Source organism: Mytilus galloprovincialis, chromosome 1 (genome assembly GCF_965363235.1).
Source record: "Mytilus galloprovincialis chromosome 1, xbMytGall1.hap1.1, whole genome shotgun sequence".
In the NCBI taxonomy this organism is placed as follows: Eukaryota; Metazoa; Mollusca; class Bivalvia; order Mytilida; family Mytilidae; genus Mytilus; species Mytilus galloprovincialis.
In genome coordinates this window covers 109461158-109484528 of record NC_134838.1, presented here as the reverse complement: position 1 = coordinate 109484528, position 23371 = coordinate 109461158, and the positions used below count along the sequence as shown (strand labels likewise).

Below are 23371 nucleotides of genomic sequence, written 5' to 3'. Positions count from 1 at the left end.
TCGCGACATAAACATGAAATACATTATTAAACAAACCAACAATCCTTATAAGGAAATACATCATGACATGGGAAATTAATTAAAATGTCAACTAAATACCGTGTGAATAAAACAACTTATCGATATAACTTGAAAATTAATCAAAGAAGAAATTGGGTAAACGTCATTTGTGTAAAATAAAAATAGTTATTTTGGTGTTTGTCTGGGGTGTAGGGAATTTTCTAAGCAATTTCGACACCCTGATGTGAGGCAGAATACTATTGAATGCACCAAGATAACGAATTAATGTCTTATCAAGAGTTCCTTTACTCATTTTCATTATGAGGATGTACCATTGAAAATTATTACGAAGGAAATCTACTACACATTTTTACAACCTGGTGTAGGAAACCGAAAAACATATCAAACGAAAGAGCTCAGTTGTGTTTCATAATTAAACTCAAGACGCATGTGTAGAAATTCAACAATAATTTCATAACTGCAACATTAAAGAGTGTCGAAAGAAAGATAAAAATACCAGTCTTGAAATTGTTTGCTTTATTAACAACATTAAGATAAAAATAGCAATCGTATTTTGTTTCTTCAATGGCAAGGCCATTATACACTTTTGATTAAAAAAACATTAACAATTTTAACCAATTTCAAAGGCTTTTAATCAATAACAATATTGCGTTCAGTTAAATCCTTTTCATGTGGATGAATATTTTACATAAGCGGAATTCATAAAGGACCATAATTGTTTTAATTTATAATCATTCTCTATTCCTCACCATGCTGTCAAAACAATTGCAGAAGTAAGCAATAAATGCGATGTGCAGTGCTGATACAAAAAAGTTCACATCTTATAGAATCTTTAACGTTCCATACATATTGTCAATTAAGCGTTTCCTTGACATGGTACTTAGAGGGGAGAAACCACAATCAAGGACATAATACATTAAGAATCTCTCATGGCTTTAGTATCGGTAATGACAAAACCACTCGGTATTCATCAAGTATGGACGGAATAACATTGGTTACACTAGATTATTCTTAAGAAAGTGAATTCTAGATTCTCATCGACCTATGCATGTTAATTCTTTTCAAAATCAATCAGATTTACAAAGTTTTTCGCTTTCAATTACAATGAAAAGTAATTATACTGGTGCAAATGAAAGGCTTCCATGAAAGTTTTGTTTAGAATACATTGTTCAATTTGTTTTTTGCTCTTATAATCAAATGTTTAGCTTATTTTTCCTTCATTTCAAACAATGCTTATGTTTGCACCTGCCCTAAGTCAGGAATCTGGTGTACAGTAGTTGTCGTTTGTTTATGTAGGTCGTACGTGTTTCTCGTTTCTCGTTTTTATATAGATTAGACCGTTGGTTATCCCGTTTGAAGGGTTTTACATTGATAATTTTTGGGGCCCTTTATAGCTTGCTGTTCGGTGTGAGCCAAGGCTCCGTGTTGAAGGCCGTACCTTGACCTATAATGGTTTCCTTTTATAAATTGTTATTTGGATTGAGAGTTGTCTCATTGGCACTCCTACCACATCTTCCTATATCTAATTATCCATCTTTAAAAACTAACTTACTGTTCCCTATAATCATACATACGTTTATACTTTATAGTAACAGCTTAAATCCAAGACAGACATATGTCACGCTCTTCTCCTGGTTTATTAAGATTTACATGGACTGGAACGAGAAAGAACCCCGAATATTTTCACTGGTGACCCCCCCCCCCCCCCCCCCCAAAAAAAAAAACAAACAATTATCCAGTGAGGAAAAGCTAGTGAACAACTTCAGATTTTCCATTTTAGTCAGTTTGCCAACTTAAAAGGGAAGATGAACGCAAAAATATTTGAAGTCAAAATTGAATTTTTACCAACAAAGAACTTGAAATAAGCGAACCACACAAATAACCAACCGGTCAGATAAATCATAAACCGTCTTAAATGTCTTAAATTAGAGATTACGTCTTAAAACAGTCCTAACAGTGTTAGAACTTCGTTGTTGCATATGAATATTTAAATCGTTGCATCAGTCGAATTAGAAACCAGCGGTGACATTTCTTAAACCCATAAAAACACAAGAGACCACACGAATAACTAAATATACGTATATATATAAATCAAATTTCGCTATCCCTTTTCAGATCTAACAATGCATTTTAATAACAAAACCCAATCAAATCTAGGGTATATTTCAAAATGTGTCTCTCTATTCTCTAAAGTTTAATCTCTAGTGGTGGTTCAAAAATCTGTATGTCTATAGCTCAAGGATTTATTAAACGTTCTAAGAGCGCAATTTTAAATGCACTGGTGCAGACATATTGTTACTGGCAAATGCTTCAAACTTTTCTCATAATAAAATTTCACCAGCACTAGTAAACCAACCTATTTAATATTTCAACACATAGTGTTCTTTAGTGCTCATGTTAAGAACACCAAAAGCATATGAACCTAAATTTTCAGAATAATCTCCAAATATGTTACTGCATTTTTGCATGTAGTATTTCATGACAGTACCAAAGAACTTGAAATTATTGACTTTATGTCTATTGGTGCTGAAATGCACTTCTCTCCAATAAGGGGAATACATTGGTTTAACTTTAGGTGCAAGCAGTGTGTTCAAATGCTCTTTTTGTGGGTTCATACACTGCTTATTATTTTTAATGAAGATAGGCGCCTGTCTGTGAATTGCTTACTCTGAAACTATAGGAAAGTTTCTATGGTTCTTCAAATTCATCAAATAGAAATATCACAAACCTCGTCCTAATTATATGAGTATTGGTAGAATGTTAGAGTACGGATGATTTGATTTGATTTTAAAAAGAAATCTTCAATATAGAGTTCTGTGTGATTTGTTTTTATTATCTAATTAGGTTATAGGAAAGTCTTACCTTTTCCCTAGGTTGCCATATATCTATATCAGTATTCATTCCTGTAGATTTTGAATTTGACCTCACAGCTCTACCGGAAGCGGCCATGTGTTCAAGACCCCTCTTGGAAAAGGGCTGTAATCCTTTTGTCGTATTTCATCTGTATGGCGACGAAATACTTAAGTAGTCTTTTTCTTGTACACAGAAATTCAGTCACAATATATCCAATATTCAACAAGTCTGTCGCCTTCTTTGTATAACAGTTTCTACATCACGACTTCTTGGAATCAAAGGAAATATGAAATCTGCAATCACTGATGTACACTTGTATAGTTGTTATTTAAATCGATGCTACAAAGGGAATCAAAGATATGCATTTATCTAAACCAAGCCCTAAATTGAAAATCTACAACCGTCAAAATGGTAAAATGAGTGAACAAACCAATTTGATAGCTTAGAATCGATTTATTGTCCACGGTGTGTGAAGTGATTGCAACTTAATATTAGCTATACGTTACCCTACGTAAAACCGTATCATATTATTGACAATCATATTTTCCTATAAAATACAATTAACGTTGACTTGATTTTCTTGCGGATCATTCGAGTATGCCTGGACGAGAGCAGAGGATATTTAAGAGATTAGTCCAATATTGTTTTGGCTATATAATTTTCCTTCAGCTATACAATTTGTCAAACTGATTCGAACGGTCGATATTGCTATTAAGATATGTTAGTAGCATGAATGAAGTTACTCTATTGCTTAAAATTTCCATTTCTTTTGACGAATGAATAAAGAAAAATATTGATTGGGATTATTGTTTTTCTGATATTGTAACCTTAATTTAAAGAGCAGAAAATGTCTGTGGGCATTTAAAACTATTATTCATTTTAGATGTTAACCCAAATTTCAATCTGAAATAAATTTGAACTAAATCGAACTTAAGAGCATAGAAAGTGGATGCAAATGTTTTAAAATATTTAAGGCTATCATATAAAATGCACCAGTATCGAGCATATAATTAAAACAGGGGAAAATAAAGAGAGAAAAAAATCAACGGTACAGTTTGATTTATGTCTTTGGTTCAGTTTTCTAACCAATGCATTGAGCTACATATTGTCTACTCAATACCATTTCTATAGAATATTTTTCAATGTCTGTTAATCGTGAATGATACAATTCACAATAAAGTGCATCGTTACTTCAGTTAAAACATTGTTTCATTTAATAATCTATTGCTTTTGTTTAAAAATCAACAGATCATCTCTTAGTATTGTTTAATAAAACTGATTTACTTTATTAAACAATTTTCAAATTAAATATATCGGCTGGCAGGCTTTTAAGTTAACAATGGATCAATCTATGTATTCATAAATAATTTTGAAACAAACTTAGTTGAAAATCCAATTATAAAAATTTTTGTTCTTGCTTTTAGAAGGACATTATTGAAATTTAGATCTTTGTTTCCAATTAGTCACACCATTCCACATAGAGATAATTTGTATCTGCAACATTATATGTAGATCTTGGAAGCAACAGTATAATCCTAGCTCATATAACTGTACTGTATAAAGAACTAAATAAATGCAATATGATTGCCAATTATCCATCAGAGACAACATGACAATGATGTAAACAACTATGGTTCACCGTACGGTCTTTAGCATTGAGCATAACTCATACCGTATATGGAAATGGTACTAATTTATATTTCGTGTGTTCAAAGCGCTTTTGTGAAGGAAGGGATCATGTAATGAAACGTAGAAAATCTAGGAACTCTATATACATTATAGTATAGTATAAGTAAGTAGAGTCAGCTATAAAAGGCAATGAATATTTAAAAGGCAATGACAAAATGTGAAACAATTAAGTAGCGATCAATCCTCCCCTTACCATGGACAGCAATGTCATTAGTTTTGTATGTGTCTGTCCCAAGTCAGGAGCTTGTAATAAAGTAGTTGTCGTTTGTTGCTGTGTTACACATTTGTTTTTGTTCATTTTTGTAAATACATAAAGCCGTTAGTTTTCTCGTTCAAATTATTTTACATTTGTCATTTTTATGTCTGTATGTTTTGTTCATAAATCGTTGTCAATATAATGGAATTTTACCAACTGTCATACATTTAAGAGGTTTAGCTAGCTATAAAACCAGATTTAATCCACCATTTTATACTAAAGAAAGTGCCTGTACCAAGTCAGGAATATAACAATTGTTGTCTATTAATTTGCTTTGTTTGAGCTTTTGATTTGGCCATTTGATTTGGGAATTTTCCTCGGAGTTTGGTATTTTTTGTTATTTGACTTTTTATATGGTGCCGTCTCGTTATGATTTCTAGGCTTGATTGTAGTTAAATGATTTGTTGGTTTTCTGCTTGTATACTTTTCTCCGTTTTACTATTCTAAAAACCCCCTTCGATATTTTTAGATATTATCGAGAAACTAAGGATCTAAATTCCTCGAGCAAATTGACGTAATACGAATTTGGCTATTCTTTTTATGTTCCTTTTGATCAAGTAGCTCTTATGTTTCTACGAATTTTTATTTATTCGATTAATATTTATTTTTTTATTTTGTTTGATTTATATATAATTTCCCGAGAGGAGCTCTCATAAGCGTAACAAAGCAACAACATTTTAACAGGAAACCGATTAGTCGATTATCATTTTGTTAATCGATATTTGGTACTACCATAGATGTAATACCCATCTATGGTACTACCGAGCAATAGTCGAGTACTCAAGTACACGTGGTCATCCCTAATTATTTTCAATCAATGATATGTGAATTTGTTTTGGAAAGTCCTATGTTGTGTATTCTCTATATAGTGTTGAAGGTTTTCATCACCCTTGTCATCGTCCTAATTCAGTATCTGATCGAGATTTTCGGCACTTTTTTTATTAATTAAAAATTGTTAGTTCTTCGTGAATATTCCCGATTTTAAAACGATTAAAGGGCAATAGACATCTAGATAAATATATGTTATCATGGTGTCTGAACTTTAAGAAGTTTGCATATTTAGTTATCATTACTTCCTTTTACTGTAGTAATGATTTATGACATGATTTTTTCATCTTACACAATACAAACACCTGCCACTTATTTTATGACAATGAGTTATGTGTTCAAGGTCATGTACTGAAAGGATAAATCGTAACGTTCCTGTCGTAATATCTTTGATAGAGGGTTGCAGCCTTTAGGAATGCTGTTGAACCAGGGATTACAAGTTGTGAAGTTGAATTTGTCACTCAGGAATTCCACAGTAAACTCAATTGTTTCATTACGCTGATGGTTATATGTCAAAATATGTTTTCATGCAAATTATCAAAAAAGACACCCAAAAGACTGTAAAGGTCTTTGAGCTGAATGTGAAATTAAATCCTTTAATTTATATTCGTTCGGCTGTGTTATTTTTATGTGCTGATTTAGGTTGTTTTACGTATTTATTTTTATTCTGTAGTTAGTCACCACTTCGGTGTTAACATGTATATCAAATATATAGTAATTTTTATAAAATTTACTGTTTGCAAGTATGAATTGTTCTAAATACTAAGGATTTTCTTATCCCAGGCAGATAACCTTAGCCGTATTTGGCACAACTGTTTGGAATTTTTGTTAATCTATGCTTTTATCTTTGTTTGGGTCTCTTTGTTATTTTCACCTGAGCGTCACTTATGCAGACAAAACACGCGTCTGGCGTATTAAATTATAAGCCTGGTATCTTTAATAACTATTTGCTTGTTGTAATTTTCTATTGTATAGTTTATTTGTGTGCTTCTCCGTCCTTTATGTTCTTCTATTTATTTGTGTTGTAGTCCTGTCATTTAAATGTTATATTAACAATTGCCATAAAAGCGAGCGGTTTGGCTAGGCACCAAACCAGATTCCGTATCTTTTTTTAAGTCAGGAAAACGGCCAATGTTATATTATAGTTCGCTTCTGTATGTGTTGCATTTTAGTGTTTCCCTCCCTTTTAGCTTGTAACCCGGATTTGTTTTTTTCTCAATCGATTTATTAATTTCGAACAGCAATATACTACTGTTTATTTTTACTGCTTTTATTTATATGAACCATGTCTGTAAAATGTTTATATGTATATACTATTATCGCATGCGGTATAAAAGAAACAATTGTTTTATAAAATCACATTTATTTATAACAATATGATCTATAAAGCTTCATTTAAGATTTTATCTAACGTTAAAAGCTGTATATAAATGCTGACAAAATGTTTCAGGAAAACTTAATCATTAGTATTCCTGTCATGAATATTGTATGAAATATATGACTTCTGTAAAATGGTATCAAATCTTACTTCGATAATTAACCATTAGTTTGTCCGGCCAGTAATGTATAACTTACACTACAAAGCCTCTCACACGAACTAAAGTCAATACAATATCATGTACATATGAGCAAAGGGTATGGACGTCTGAACCAAGATATTTGCATACTATATAAATTAACCGTATTATTGTGATTGTTACTTTATACAATGATATGTTGAAATCAATAACAATGTTTATACATGTGTATTTAAAAAACTGTATCCATTATTTGTCAAAGATGTTTGTCAAAGATGAAAAATGCCTAGCCATTTATGATATAAGAGCATAAAATACGTCTAAAAAAATGTAACATTAATATTGATTTGCCGCCTCTTTCACCTTTCATATTCTTTTTGTCAGACATGACTACCATCCACTCTCATTCTAAAGCTTCACTATAATAGATTTGATCAAATAAAGCCCTCATTCACTCTCATTTTATCAACATATAAATATTATGTAATAATGAACTATCACAGACTAGCAAAGAGAGATAAGATGGTTAATAACCTAGTTATATAAAGCAATTTAGTCAATACAGGAAGTGATTATCTCATTTACCATTACAACATACAATATCAGCTTTACTTAAGTAAAACTGACACATCTCTAAAAACAAACCAGAGAAAATTGCTACACTAAAAAGAAGTCAGTGTGGAAATACAATTTAGTTTTATTCTTTTACTCTCACCCAGACAACATTTCACAGCAGTTAAAGGAATTCCGTCTTCAATATGTTAGTATATTCTGAACTGGAACGATTCCAAAAAAAAAACGTTATAATGATCCAGTACAACAACATCCAATATTATTTACACTTTAATAGTATCTACTCGTTCATATACACTTTCTCAATAGGCACAAAAGGACATAGCTTTTACTCATCTTATCCCTCTCTATAGCTCAGCTGTTTGAGGTATTTTCTATAACAATGGTTTTCTACAGTGATATGATCTGATATTTTACAGTTTATAATGAAAGTCTTTGGTAGCACCAATTTTTCACTCTCCTTCATTTAATATTTGGCACGATTCAAATATCAGACTGACGTCATGGATAGGTTATCTCTCCAACAACATAGTCATAGTGTATTTTCAATATCATCATGAAAATGTAGAAAACGTGTGTTGATTGTTTAGGTACTCAAATGCAATTTCGTGGCAAAACTTAAATTGCTCCTGAAAAAAAATTAGAACATACTTTATAAGTGGTTGAATTTCTTTGTACACCAATGTAATTTGTACAATTTTGTCAGTTGCATTTTTCCAAAAAAAGCATTTTCCTTCTAGAAAGAAAAATGTTTAGCTTAGAAATTTTGTGTAAATATAGAATACATTTAAAACAAACAGGCTTAACAATATACTGTGTCAAGTGTAGGATGACACCATGAGGGGGAAAGACGGATGTGCATGAGACACGCATTCCATTAAAAAAATTAAAGGAGACATCTTGCACCCGAAAGTTTCTTTATCCATACTATATACAATATCTAAGGCAATTAACACGTGTTGGTTATTTCATATTGCATTCTAACAATGATTTGTTGGGAAAGTTTTGTATGTTGATGTTTGATACTTCAGAACTTTTCATTTGACTTATTCATCTACCTAAATTTGCTGAATGAAATTCGTCAGTGTATAACAATCATAAAATTATGTAAATCGATTTTTAATATTTTGCAATTTGTCAAATTACATTTGATTATTCTTTGTTATGATTGTATCTGTCAGGCACTTTTACTTTCCATGTAATAATGATTATGCCATCAATGCCTCTCGCATTGAATAACACAACACAGATGCGACCCTTATTATATAATAAACATCAACCTTGTAAATTTAATATTTTAATATATCCCACAGAAAACACTGTTATGATTGCACAGCAATAAGTCACCTACCAGAGTATCAATCAGTTGTGGACGATTTAATCTCATTTGTTTCACAGCCTGGAAGACATCTACTTCTTTGTCTGCCTTAATACGTTCTAATACATAATTTGCTGCAACAAATAATCCACTACGAAGGACACCATTCCTGTATAAATAGAATACTCAAGGTCGAGTAATGATAATATTGTATAGGGATACATATAATAAGGTTTAATAAGCTATTGAAGGTCCAATAAACCAATGATTTAATTGAAACATGAAATGCTTTAGACTGAGAAAAACATAACATGATACTTTTGTATCTACATTTTCAACTGATGGATCTAGTTGCATCAAATAATTGATTTCTTGATAACAATCTCTTAATTTAGTGTTATATTTGATTTTACAAATACTGAGCTGTAACGAATCTTCGCGATTGCTAATTATGGTGTATTATAAACAAAATCAACACAACTGTCGTTGATCCGATGCCTATAGAAATACGTACTGTGTCTGTGAATTGACACAGTCGCCTGATGCAAATGAACATTTGAGTACTATCACGAAACTAATTAAATGCATAGTAATTTATGTAACGATTGTAAATAATAATAACCTAATCAAATATACCATGGGAAAAAAGCGTTTTCCACGCTTTTAATATATAAAAGATGATCATATTTGTTGATTATAACAACAAAGGTTTTATTTTCATGTACAAAATCTTCTGGATGATGACGTTTCGGCGGCAAAAATTAGTCGTATGCTAACTAACTTAGTGCAAAAGTAGAAATAAAATGGACAAGTAAATCATGAAATATAGACATCAAAATTGTTAATAACTTGATTGATTTACCAGTTTCTCTGGGTTGGAACGCCTTTTTCAAGATTATCAAATAAAACCCTTGGTTTAATATAAATTTCCTATATATACTATTTATTCCCAAGTGGTAATAATCGCTGGATTTGTATATTCGAAAGTTGTTGTTTTTTTTTTCATCGGTAAACTATTTTCTTATTCTTTTATCTGAAAATTAGGGGTTGAGGTGTATCACTAGTTGTCATAATAACAAATAATGACAATGGGTTTTTGTTTCTCTCCCCAAATACAACTAAACCTTTATGTTCTACATATTTTTAAACTTACATGCAGTGAACCGTGACTGGCTTATTTCCACTTTGCTTTTGCCAATTTTCTACCATATCTAACAGTTCCAGCAATGCTGCTTTTGAGTTAGGTACATTAGCACCTTCAGGCCATCTGTGAAAATGGAATTGTCGAACCACACGTGGAACCTCCTGTGGCTAAAATTTACAAATATTTACACTCTAATATTGAACGTCATAGTGTTTCATAAAATATTATTCCCCATTTCCATTTCTCAATTTTATTTACCACGTATTGAAATTGGCCAATATATTAAAACTGTATACACAGAAACTTATTTGACATTTACAAATCATAAAAAAGACGAACACTTACATTCAATGTATTTGTAATCGTAAAGTCTCTGACTGTGACACTTGGATCAGATTTGATTTCTGCTGTTGTTTCGACAATAAAAGGACCGTAACTCTCACCACAAGTTTCTAATGTCCAATATTGTTCACATGTCTGAAAAAGAGAACAACAATGGTTTAAAGCTGAAAACAACATTTAATGTCAATAATATTTATTTATATATAAAAAGAAATCCATGTTCGAGGAAAGGTAACACCTGGCCACCGAAAGCTTTATTATTTGTAGAGCCTATAGGCGGTCAAGTGGTCTAGCGCGTCGGGCATAGTGTAAGCCGATTTTGTGCCACGATATCTCTGTAACATGAGTTCGAATCCAGGCCAGGGAAGAAAAAAAAACATTTGCTTCCGCAAATTAACAAATCTAATATTGTTGGGTTGATATTGAAACGAATTACTCTAAATATTGGCACAAGAATATAAAATATGCAAATAACATTGTATGGAGAGGTTTATGTATAAAGAACGAAATGTCATTAGAGGTTACAAGAATGGTCACTTTTCGAATCTAAATAAATATAGAACTTACTATGCATGAAACGAAATCAAAAGGCCTCGTCAAACGGGAAGGAAGTCTTTCAGATTAATGAAGTCAAATTCGGATGGGGTTTCTCTGATTTTCAAGTTGCCGTGTATTGCTCTTATTTCTCAATTAATTTAGAACTGTTGTTCATTCCTATGTATGTTGGCGGTTTTATTTTGTAGCATTTCAGTGTTCCTGTTGTTCCGTCGTTTTTCTCCTATAGTTAATGTGTTTCCATCGGTTTTGGTTCGTGACCCGGATTTGTTTTCGCTTAATCGAGTGACGACCATTGAAGAGAAGTATACTACTGTTGTCTTAAGTGAAAAAAGTGTATACCACTTTCGAAATATAGATAAACTGCATTTGTAATCTCCAATTTCATAAACAATGCAATTATTAAATCCTAATGTTTAAGGGTCTTTTTATTGTCCTTTTCATACAGAAAATCCAACTTTTCACGATATTGTAACGACAATCCACATGGTCTAGCCGTTATTGTTTGTCAGGGTAGATTAAGACTTAAGTGCAGAATGTGAATTACTGAACCACAAGAAACTCATTAAAACTATTAAAAAAATATGACTTCAAGATATATATATATATATATATATATATTCATACAAAATTTTAATATGTATACCTTATCTGTTTTGTCAATTTCATTAAGCATTACAATGCAATAAGAATTGTGGTCGATTATGAGCCTCCAGAAGTCTACTATTGTGTTGGGTAATGGCATCTGCGTAATAATGAAAGCATCCTTTCGTGCGTATCCCTGGAATATAATTTCAAAGAATTAGTGTCTAAAAGTATTATATTTATAATCAGTTTTAATACAACATTAGAACACACCCGTGAAATCGCTGGTCCGTGACTGAATTAAAGTATATAACTATGTGTACGGCTTATTTTAGCCTGGATATTTAGTATTGATATTGTCATCTGATAAAGTCATGCTGATTATAAGATGCACAGTTTTCTCTATTTTCAAATTTTTTCTGTTTAAAACCGTCGACCTTGAACTTATCAATTATTGGTAATCTTCTATACTATTAAACGAGAAGACCACATTTTGTGTGTCGCTTCTCCTCTTTCCACAATAAATTAATCATCATGCCTCTGTGTCATATAGGTACAGTGCATAGTCGCATTTGTCATCCATTCATATGATTATTCAGATTGAGTTATTTTGGGAGAAAAACGGGAAAAAAAGCATCCGGATATTTTCCGTCATTGGACGAAATTTTAAGTCGATTAGACTTCCGGTTTAGCTTTTTTCTGTATACTTTTAACATACATATACTTCGAATAAAGTGTATTTTCTATCTGCTATCATTTTCAAGTCTACTATCCGCGGCAGTCACAGTTTATTGAATACAGAGGGTCTGCATTATATATTAATGACCGCCGTGGATCGATTAATAAACTCAGAATTGATAGTAAAAAGCAACTACACTTTATCATGTTTATTTCATAATATACAGATAAGTACGAAAATTATTCATGTGTTATTAAAATTATTAGAAACAAGAGGCTCTCAAGAGCCTGAATCGCTCACCTTAATTTTTTGGGTTAAATCTCTCATCAATGATTATTTTGGCTTTTCAATTTATTTAAATGTTCTTTGAATCGTTCTATTTTCTTCAAAAGCAAAAAAAAAATCATTTTCTCCTATGTTCTATTTTAGCCATAGGAGCTATGTTTCTTGACATACAAGGAAATAAAATATAAAATTTATACTAGATACTCTGAAACTCATTTAGCCTAAGTTTGGCTGAAATTGATACAGCAGTTTCAAAGGAGAAGATTTTTTAAAGTAAGTCAACATGATGAACAAATTGTGAAAAAGTCTTTAAAGGGCAATAACTCCTTAAGGGGTCAATTGACAATTTTGGTCAAATTGACTTATTTGTAGATCTTACTTTGCTTAACATTTTTGCTATTAACAGTTTATCTGTATCTATAATAATATTCAAGATAATAACCAATAACTGCAAAATTTCTTTAAAATCATCAATTCAGGGGCATTATACCTGAAAAACCAGTTACCCAATTCGGCTGAAAATTTCAGGACAGGTAGACCTTGACCTAATAAATACTTTAACTTCTTGTCTTACTTGCTCTAAATGCTGGAGTTTTTGAGATATAAGCCAAAAACTGCATTTTACCCTGTGTTCTATTTTTAGCCATGACGGCCATGTTTTTTGACGAAATAGAAAATAAAACACAAACTTTATTTTATACACCCTACTGATCATTCAGTTGAAGTTTGGTTGAATTTGGTTGAGTAGTTTTAGAGGAGAAGATTTTTTAAAGTTAGCAAATATGATGAACAAATTGTGAAAAATTGTCATTAAAGGACAATAACACCTTAAGGGGTCAATTGACAATTTTGGTCATATTAACTTATTTGTAGATCTTACTTTGTTGATCATTTTTGCTGTTAACAGTTTATCTTTATCTATAATAATATTCAAGATAATGACCAAAAACTGCAAAATTTCCTTAAAATTACCAATTAAGTGGCAGCAACCCAACAATGGGTTGTTTGATTCATCTGAAAATTTCAGGGCTGATAGATCTTGACCTAATGAACATTTTTACCCCTGTCAGGTTTGCTCTAAATGCTTTCGTTTTGAGATATAAGCCAAAAACTGCATTTTACCCCCATGTTCTATTTTTAGCCATGGCGGCCATGTTTTTTCACAAAATGGAAAATAAAACACAATCTTTATTCTAGATACCCTATTTTTAAGGATCATTCAGCTAAAGTTTGGTTGTAATTGGTTCAGTAGTTTCAGAGGAGAAGATCTTTGAAATAGTTTACGACGACGACGACGGACGGACGACGACGGACGCCAAGTGATGGCAAAAGCTCGCATTTCCTTTTAGGAAAGGTGAGCTAAAAATAGGAATTTTGGGGAAAAAAGAGAGGAGCCCGGCTAGAAAAATAATTGTTCTGTCCCAAAGTATCTATGATCACCTATGACTTTTGATACCTTTTTTGAAATTTTTCAGTCATTAAATCTTATACAAAAATTCATTGATTATAAAAAGAGAAGAAGTGGTATTATTGCAAATGAGAAAATTCTCCACAAGAGACCAAAATGACACAGAAATTAACAACTATAGGTCACTGTACGGCCTTAAACAATGAACAAAGCCCATACCGCATAGTCAGCTATAAAAGGCCCAGAAATGACCATGTAAAATTTAACACATAAACAAACGGCAACCACTGAATTACAGGCTTGAATGTTCATAACATACTAAATGTTTTTTTCATACTGAAATTAATAGAAAACATGGGAATTTTAGAAAAAAAGGAGGAGGAATGAACAAAAAATTTAATTTTCTTGTCCCCAAGTACCTATATAGTGATCAAAGGTACCAGTAGCCCTTTTCACAAAAAATCTTAAGATAAATTTTACGCCAGACGCGCGTTTCGTCTTCATAAGACTCATCAGTGACGCTCATATCGAAATAGTTATAAAGCCAAACAAATACAAAGTTGAAGAGCATTTAGGATCCAAAATTCCAAAAAGTTGTGCCACATAGTAGTAGTATCCTTTATCTCTAGCTCGATGGGATAGATGCGTTCAACATAGTCACCAAATTTTGAATTATTTAATGAAAGAACATCATCTATATGTATTGTCTTTTTTGTCTTGTTCGGGGTTTTGTTCTTTAAACTTGCTTAATTTATTTTAAACTGAACTTGGTATATCAACTACATATTAAGATAACCAATTAATTATGTCTTTAAAGGGTTTGTTAACTTTCATTCAAAAAGATAAATATCACCACAAACTACAGAGTATAAAAAATATATTGTGGTATTATTTTGTCTATCACTTTTCACGTAAAAATTATACATGCCAATTTGTAAGAAATCAAATATAGTGGATGGTCATTAACAGTAAGTTACTTCTTATCTTAGGCTATCAACTTTTTTTAATTCTTACATTAAGAAATACTGCGTTAATATAATCGTTGTGATCTTCGACTTGTGTAGTGAGATAAGGTCGGCATCTGTTTGCTGGAATAAAATTATAAACAAATTAAAACTGAATTAAAATATCTTGAAGATTCAATTAGTTTATCAGTTCCATGACAAGTACTTTGAACAACAAGTGTTTGATGTTTGATTTCAATGAATGTTTCATTGAAACACATGGCCTGATATGAAATATCAAGTTTTGTAAACTGTTAAAATTGCTAACATTGGCAAAGGAAGGATAACTCAATAGTTCAAACTTTGCATTTCATCTATACTTTTAGAATTACTGTTCCGAACAAAACAAATCATCGTACTAATTATATTTGTTATTCTCATAGGATTTTGTCTTATGCTTAGTCCGTTTCTCTCTGTGTGTGTGTTACAGTTTAATGTTGTGTCGTTGTTCTCCTCTTATATTAAATGCGTTTCCCTCAGTTTTAGTTTGTTACCCCGATTTTGTTTTTTGTCCATGGATTTATGAGTTTTGAACAGCAGTATACTACTGTTGCCTTTATTTAAGTATCACCAACTTGTACAAACGACCCAAACTTATCAGACATTAAAGTATTTCCCTCAGTTTTAGTTTGTTACTTGTTTTTCCTCAATCGATTTATGACTTTTGAGCAGCCTGTATACTACTGTTGCCTTTATCCTAAAACGTTAATGTCCTTTCTTAAATTGTTTAGAACTCTTCAATTGTACTGTTATAACAAAAGAGGAGCGAAAGATACCAAAGAAACAGCCAAATTCAGAGATCGATAACAACAATTGACATCAATTCAACGTTGCCTGTTCGTAATAAAATCCTCTCGTTAATTCACGTCTGTTTTATGGTTTGTATTTCAAATCATTAACTTTTGATAATTAGACTTATACGTTAACGACGTAAGGAAAACCTATAACCACAAATCAACAATTAGAAGACGTTTTTCATTTGTCTGTATTGATATACTATAAATATAATCGTTTTATTTTCAATGTCATGGACACTAATGTCAAAATAAACGCATCAAGAAATACTCACACATTTCCTCTGTGTTATGCAATGTTTATAGAAAGAAACCAGTGACAAAGGGAAGGAGCGCTTTTGGGTCTTTATACAAAGTTAAATATATGCTGAACGCTTCGTGGTCATATTTGTTTTATAGTTGTTGACCAGAATGGATTTTAATTTATTGATCAAAGGACACGGGTGAGCATGTTCCGGTCATTAACGGATCTTCAACAGTAAGGAAAACCATATCGTTAAGTAAGTTATAAAAATTCCTGGATTCTATTATTTAGGGGGCATGTGTTTGTTGTGGGTCTGATGTGATGTTCAATATTTTTGGTTATTCGTTCGTCCTATTGTGTATTATATGTATTATATGATCAAATAAATATTGGATAGTTATTATATTCTGGTTTGGACTAAATAAAACAAACGTATATCAAGAAATAATAGGAATGAACGAGAGAGGCGAAAGATAAAAATCTATGTTATCTACAATAAATATCTATTGCTGTATAGTGTAATGTCCATTTTATTGAGATTCATGCAATATTCACCACGCTTTTGTATCACGGAACGTTAACATAAGTCTTACTTAAAGACATGCAGTATTTAAATTAATAATGAGGAATAATGTTTTTATTATATATTCGAGAGGAATGATGTAACAAAGAAAGCAAAATGAGATAAGACAAGGATTTAACGATAAAATACCGTAAATGACAGATTGGGTCTTTAATTGCAATTAAACTAGAAATGTATTTTACCTGGAATTATTTCCGTCGATCTGTTTTTGAAAATATTTTCAGGATGCAAAGCTGAAGTACTATCATCTTTTTCTATGGTTGCTGATAATAATCTTAAAACCTGAAATCAATTATTTTGTAATTATATCATGCAATCTCTTAAATGTTAAATGCTTTGATGTAAGCCTCAAAGATTACATGAAGTAATCAATTTAGTATTTATAGTTCTCAATTCATATGTTCTACATTGAATGTTAATAAAACACAGAAACAAATCTCTTCAGATGAATACTACATTCGGGCAATGAGTACAATTATCTGTTGACATTAATTTACGTGGAAGGGCTTCAACCACGTTCAGGATATGAGCTCTCATATTTATTCATCAGTTCAAAGAAATATAACAAAAATACCGAACCCGGAAGAAGATTCATAACAAAGAGTCCGTAATCAAATGACAAAACCAAAAGCTCAAAAACATCAGACGAATAGAAAACAACTGTCATATTCCTGACTTGGTACAGACAGTTTGCGACTAGCACACTTAAACTTCCTAAGCCTATGATGATAAATGCAGCAATATGTTAGTTTTATGAAACAGACCTAGAAAGAATAGTTGAATCAAGCAATGGTCATTTTTTTCCTGCGGGAGTTTGAACATTAGTGTCCTAATAATTTCTAAATTTATCAACTGAAAATTTAAGAAAGGTGTGTTATGAATCCTGTCAGTACAGAGACACTGTCTAATGATCTGATGATACCCTAAATGACTAGCCGTCTTACATCAGCGGTATCAACTAAGACAGGATGACAATTACACTTAATATCTCATTTTTGGAGGAATAACTTTTATCTGGAACTCTCAAACCAAACATTTAAAAGCTAAAAGATGTATACAAACTCTCTTCGACTAATGAATTTTGATTCTGCCTTTGGGATCGTCCATTTGTTTCAAGACAGACAACAAAGTACAAACAAAACTTTAATAAATACAGTTGATGTATCGTTATTATTTGTTAACATTTTACCTCAAACTGTTCATCCATCTTTGTTTTACTGATAGACTCGTCATACTGAAGTAGATCAGATAGTGTGTCTAGATATTTTTGTACTGGGACTGTTGTATCGCCACATATTAATGCTTCTAGTAACACGTCATATACAAATAGATATTGTTCCTACAAAATATATGATAATGTATAGTGTGAAGCATTGTCACAGGAATTAATACTCATTTTGAAACAAAAGAGCAGAGGAATCTTCAAATTAAATTTTTTTATAGTCATACACATTGTATACGTTCATATTACAAGTATAAAAATCATTCCTAAGGAAGAATAGTGTCAGTGTGTTCTAGTGTGGTTCGTGCTTAAAATAAACTTTCTTCAATGTGTATCGTTTGAATTTGTCAGAAAACTTTGCATTTAACATCTAATTAAAAGTTCAAATCTTGAACGTTGTTCCTGTTGTTCAAAAATATAAGATGAAGTAAGATTTTCTTATCCCAGGCATAGATTACCTTAGCCGTATTTGGCACAACTTTTTGGAATTTTGGATCCTCAATGCTCTTCAACTTTGTACCTGTTTGGCTTTATAAATATTTTGATATGAGCGTCACTGATGAGTCTTATGTAGACGAAACGCGCGTCTGGCGTACTAAATTATAATCCTGGTACCTTTGATAACTATTTATAACCATTACTTATATTTCATGATTTCAGCTTTAAATTTCCAATACCAATATTATTCAGCATATATCAATTCGTCACAGCTGATTTAAAAAGAATAAAAGCAACTACATTCGAATACATACTAATGTTTGGACCATATTAACCCTCTGAGTTCGCATTAATTGAACAAAGTTATGAACATCAACAATTCCTTCATTTTTAGCCTGGTCTAAATTAACATCAATGGCAATATAAGTACCAGTTCTACCAACACCGGCACTGAAAAATAAAATTATTGGGATTCTGACACCTGTCACAGATTGATGAATACATATGAAGCTCGTAAATGATAATGCATTAAAAACTCACGTTTTTGTTCTATTGGATGCATGATAACATTCAAATTTCTAATTATCAGTACTGAAAGTGTATTTCTGTCATTTTATCAATGAAAAATCTAAATAGATCATTCATATTTTTCCCAGTCGTGATCCATAATGAATATTTTTGAATCATTAGATTCACAACCAATCTCGAATGATCATTAGAGTTCAATTCCCTTTGACTTGAGATACTATCAGAAATATATATGAACATAAATCAGTATATTTCTCATGATTTATACAATCAAGCGTTGTTACTGGTTATAGCCTTAGTATTTTAAATCATTTCTTTTTCTTGAAACCTTATATTAACACTGAATATCGATTTGTGCAATATAATTAAATAATAAACTAATGACTCAATATAGCATTCAGGGTTATTGGTCAGTGCAAATTTCTCTCGTGACTCACTATCATATGTCATACACTTGGTCAAATACAGGTAACTAATGACAACACGCGACTGGTGCCAGGATTATTGTATCTCATTGTTTTATCTGTCATACAAAATCATTATTTAATGTAATTTGATTATGTTTAATTCTGATTAATCTCAGACTGCTGGTGTCTGTATTGATCATAGATTATCACATTCAAGTGTTTATATTCAACATGAAATTAACGTAATTGAAGTCTGAAATTGTGTCAAGTTATATAATAAAGCATACATTTTCCATCCATCAAATCTTGATTTATGTCGTGTTTATTGTATCTTTGCATGTTGTTGGACATAAATGATATAAAAGATTAACCTTCTAACTCTACTAACCTCAAGGCTGATAGTTATATATGTTTTAACGGTGATGACAGTATCATACTCATTTACATTATAGATTTGATTAAAACAATAAAACAAGCGAGCGCAAATCATTGTCATAAAATATCTCTCATTTTTTCTGCCCTTTTAAACGTATCTTGCTTCAAAACTAGTGGGGAAATAAATTTAAAGCTAAGTAATTTCTGCAATGAAAGTTTAGTTTCTTGCGAAGAATCAATATGGAAATGGCAAATGAACACCAACTCTTCAATGTATAGGAAACACACTGAACTATATTAACATTATTTTATAGAGTAAACAAGATATAATATAATTAACCATGAATATTTTAAAGTTGAATTAAATATGGTTCAGGCGCTGCTCGTGTATATATTTAAACGAGGCGCGCATCAGCATATGATATTATCAGTATGATATCTTTGGTTGACTATTTTTCATATCAATATTTCTAATTCAAGAAGGTATATAGCTCTGCATTATATCCACAAACCTGCAATGAATTATTGGTGGTCCATTGTCTAAATTGTCATGTAATCTTATTTTTTGCCGGAATAAAAGTAATGAATTTCCAAATCTAGGAACACCGTGATCTGGCCATGTTGTATAATGGTACTGTTTTACTACCGTCGTTTTATCGTCCTGAAAAGTACATAAAGAAAGCATGAAACTTACAAAAAATGTAATAACTATCAAAATCTGATTTTACCTGAATATGATTTTGTCTTTTGGTGAATTTAAAAAAAATTTAAACTGGTCAATATATTGACTTTTATGTGTTTCTTCTAATTAAACTGTGTTATTGTTATCTTATAGTTCGTTTCTCTGTGTGTTACTTTTTAGTATTTCTGTTGTGTCGTTGTTCTCTTATATTTGATGGGTTTCTCTATGTTTTAGTTTGTAACCCGGATTTGGTCTTTCTCAATCGATTTTTGAATTTCGAACAGCGGTATAGTACTGTTGCCATTAATTATTTGATTGTCATGTTATTGACACATATTCTGTACCAACAAACCATCATTCTACGATTATGTTCTAACCTTAGAAATTCGGAATGTTCTGATGGAAAAATCCGGTAAATATTGACATTCTAAAAACTCCACAATTAGACCTGCATACTCCTGTTTTCCTTCATCTGGCCAATACTGTTCACATTTTTTCTGTTGATAAAAAACAAAAATTCTATATATTTATATATTAATATTCATTTGATTAAATTTACTGTTTGCAATAGCATAAATTGTTCTATATAATAAGGATGTTCTCATCACAAGCAAAAAACCCTAGCCGTATTTGGCACAACCTTTTTCAACTTTTGATCCTCAGAGCTGTACAACTTTGTACCCCTTTTTGACTTTCGAACTTTTATATCTGGGCGTCAGTGGTAAGTCTTGTGTGGACGAGGTGCGTTTTTGACGTATTGAATTTTAAACCTGATGCCTTTTGTTATCTATTATTCATGTGTTTCTTTGCCTAATACGTTCTCCTATTTATTTGTATTGTAGTCCTGTATTATTATGTTGGTATTTTAATGTTATATTTAACAATGCCATCAAAGTGCGAGGTTTGGCATGCCACAAAACCAGGTTCAACCCACCATTTTTTTCTTTAAAAATGTCCTGTACCAAGTCAGGAAAATGGCCATTGTTATATCATAGTTCGTTTCTGTGTGTGTAACATTTTTTCCGGTGTTTCCGTTGTGTCGTTTGTTTTCTCCTATATTTGAGTGTGAATTCACATTACTATATAAGACGTGTCACGGTACTTTTCTATCCCAAATTCATGTATTTGGTTTTGATGTTATATAGGTTATTCTCATCGGATATAGCATGTCTGATGTATTGAATAAAGATGTCTTACCTTTCCAGTTTCTGTTGGATTTGTAAGCATTATAATTGTTTTAGAGTCCTCTTGCCAGACCATTCTCCATATATCATCTATTGTCGGTTTGGTAGGACCTAAATAGTTAAACCACAAATGATATTATAAAACTGCTATATCTGTAAACTCTTTGTATTTAAATATGGGTCCATTTATGAATTTAATATCGAAATATTTGAACTCTTCTATGAGAACTGTATTTGGGATTTATTTCTAGATTTTAAAATAATATTATTTATCTAATGTCTAGGTTACAAAAATTCTACATATAGTTGAAATGAATGCAGTTTTGATAAATAGTTTCCACTGTTACATAAACAATACATCTTTCTTTTTTATAGGAAAAAATGACTTCAATAAACATGTTTTATGACCAAAAAAAATCCCAAATGAACTCTTAATGATGCACTTGTTAAAAATTGATTCAAAATATATGTATCATGTGTAATAAGATAAAATCCTAGTTATAGATAACTACCGGATGGTGCTTCTGCTAATGGGCTGATCGTCCTTAAGTATTCACCCAGTTGCCAATGCCCGGGAAAAGATTTTTAATATTTTGTTAATTTACAGGTTTGCAATTTCCTCAAATAAATTTGGCCTTAGACAATTTCAGGTACTTGTGTTAATGTCACATTTTTGCTTTTGATATTTTTGAATGTTTAAAGGCATGAGCGTCCTGCATCTATTCTTGGATGTACCCTGTTATTAAAAAAACACGTGTCATTGCCACAGAAATTGACATACCACGTTAACACAAATAAAACAAATTGTCGTTTTATGAGCAACAATATGTTTTCATACCTTGAGCTGCAATGTAGGCTTTCTCTCTTTTGTACCCCTGTGAATGTAAAACATTAACAAAATTATATAAATAATAATAGCTAAATTATATTTAATCATTTTTATCTGTAGACAACAGATCATTAAACTTTTCATACAATGCTTTGATTTTAGTATTTAATCATTGTATAAGTAATTTTTGTTGGTCTGTTCATTTGTCCCCTTTTGATTTGTTTGTGCATATTGACCTCTATACATCCATTTTATCATTCACACTTGATAGCCTTGTTAACCCTAACCAAACATATTAAAACGGCAATTGCTTAAGGGTCAATTAAATATCGCACAGAAATAATTTAAGATTTAGCATCATGAGTCCCGCTAAAACCGGACTGAACATAATTGCTTAGGAACGTAAAAAGTAGAATCACAAAATACTGAACTCCGAGGAAAGTGCCTAATCAAATTGCAAAATCAAATGACAAAACACACCAAACGAATGGACAACAATTGTCATATTCCTGACTTGGTAGAGGCATTCTCAAATGTAGAAAATGATGGATTGAACTTGGTTTTATAGCACTAATCGCGCAACCTCTCACTTGTATGACAGTCGCATAAAAACATTCATGTTCATCCAGGTGCACTGATTGTGTTTCATTTGACAGGCAAAACTTCTGTGGTAAGTATAGACTGATTTTGTACTCAAAAGGTATTATTAATTAAGATCGTGTTAAATTATTTAAGGTATTATTAATTAAGATCGTGTTAAATTATTTAAGGTATTATAAATTAAGATCGTGTTAAATTATTTAAGGTATTATAAATTAAGATCGTGTTAAATTATTTAAGGTATTATAAATTAAGATCGTGTTAAATTATTTCAGGTATTATAAATTAAGATCGTGTTTAATAATCGTGTTAAAATTATTTAAGGTATTATTAATTAAGATCGTGTTAAATTATTTAAGGTATTATAAATTAAGATCGTGTTAAATTATTTAAGGTATTATTAATTAAGATCGTGTTAAATTATTTAA

The 23371-nt window shown here is 31.2% G+C and overlaps 2 protein-coding genes across 4 annotated transcripts in view; both read right to left on the bottom strand.

The window, feature by feature from the left end:
• The window catches only part of LOC143050728 (GTP-binding protein Di-Ras2-like), a 39159-nt gene extending 35708 nt beyond the window's left edge, over nucleotides 1–3451 (bottom strand). The window contains exon 1 of the mRNA XM_076223853.1: nucleotides 2884–3451. Coding sequence (XP_076079968.1) covers nucleotides 2884–2970 — 87 coding nt within the window. The 5' untranslated portion in view covers nucleotides 2971–3451. The remainder of the gene's footprint in view (nucleotides 1–2883) is intronic.
• A 3539-nt stretch (nucleotides 3452–6990) lies between these two features.
• LOC143050707 (receptor-type tyrosine-protein phosphatase mu-like) overlaps nucleotides 6991–23371 on the bottom strand; it is a 54966-nt gene continuing 38585 nt past the window's right edge. For all 3 annotated transcript variants that reach the window (XM_076223850.1, XM_076223843.1, XM_076223845.1), the window contains exons 22-34: nucleotides 22353–22389; nucleotides 21528–21625; nucleotides 20708–20827; nucleotides 20161–20309; nucleotides 18653–18788; nucleotides 17868–18017; nucleotides 16861–16960; nucleotides 15068–15141; nucleotides 11743–11877; nucleotides 10545–10676; nucleotides 10209–10366; nucleotides 9089–9224; nucleotides 6991–8366 (exon numbers count right to left, since the gene is read on the bottom strand). In XM_076223850.1, coding sequence (XP_076079965.1) covers nucleotides 8292–8366; nucleotides 9089–9224; nucleotides 10209–10366; nucleotides 10545–10676; nucleotides 11743–11877; nucleotides 15068–15141; nucleotides 16861–16960; nucleotides 17868–18017; nucleotides 18653–18788; nucleotides 20161–20309; nucleotides 20708–20827; nucleotides 21528–21625; nucleotides 22353–22389 — 1500 coding nt within the window. In that variant the 3' untranslated portion in view covers nucleotides 6991–8291. The remainder of the gene's footprint in view (nucleotides 8367–9088; nucleotides 9225–10208; nucleotides 10367–10544; nucleotides 10677–11742; nucleotides 11878–15067; nucleotides 15142–16860; nucleotides 16961–17867; nucleotides 18018–18652; nucleotides 18789–20160; nucleotides 20310–20707; nucleotides 20828–21527; nucleotides 21626–22352; nucleotides 22390–23371) is intronic.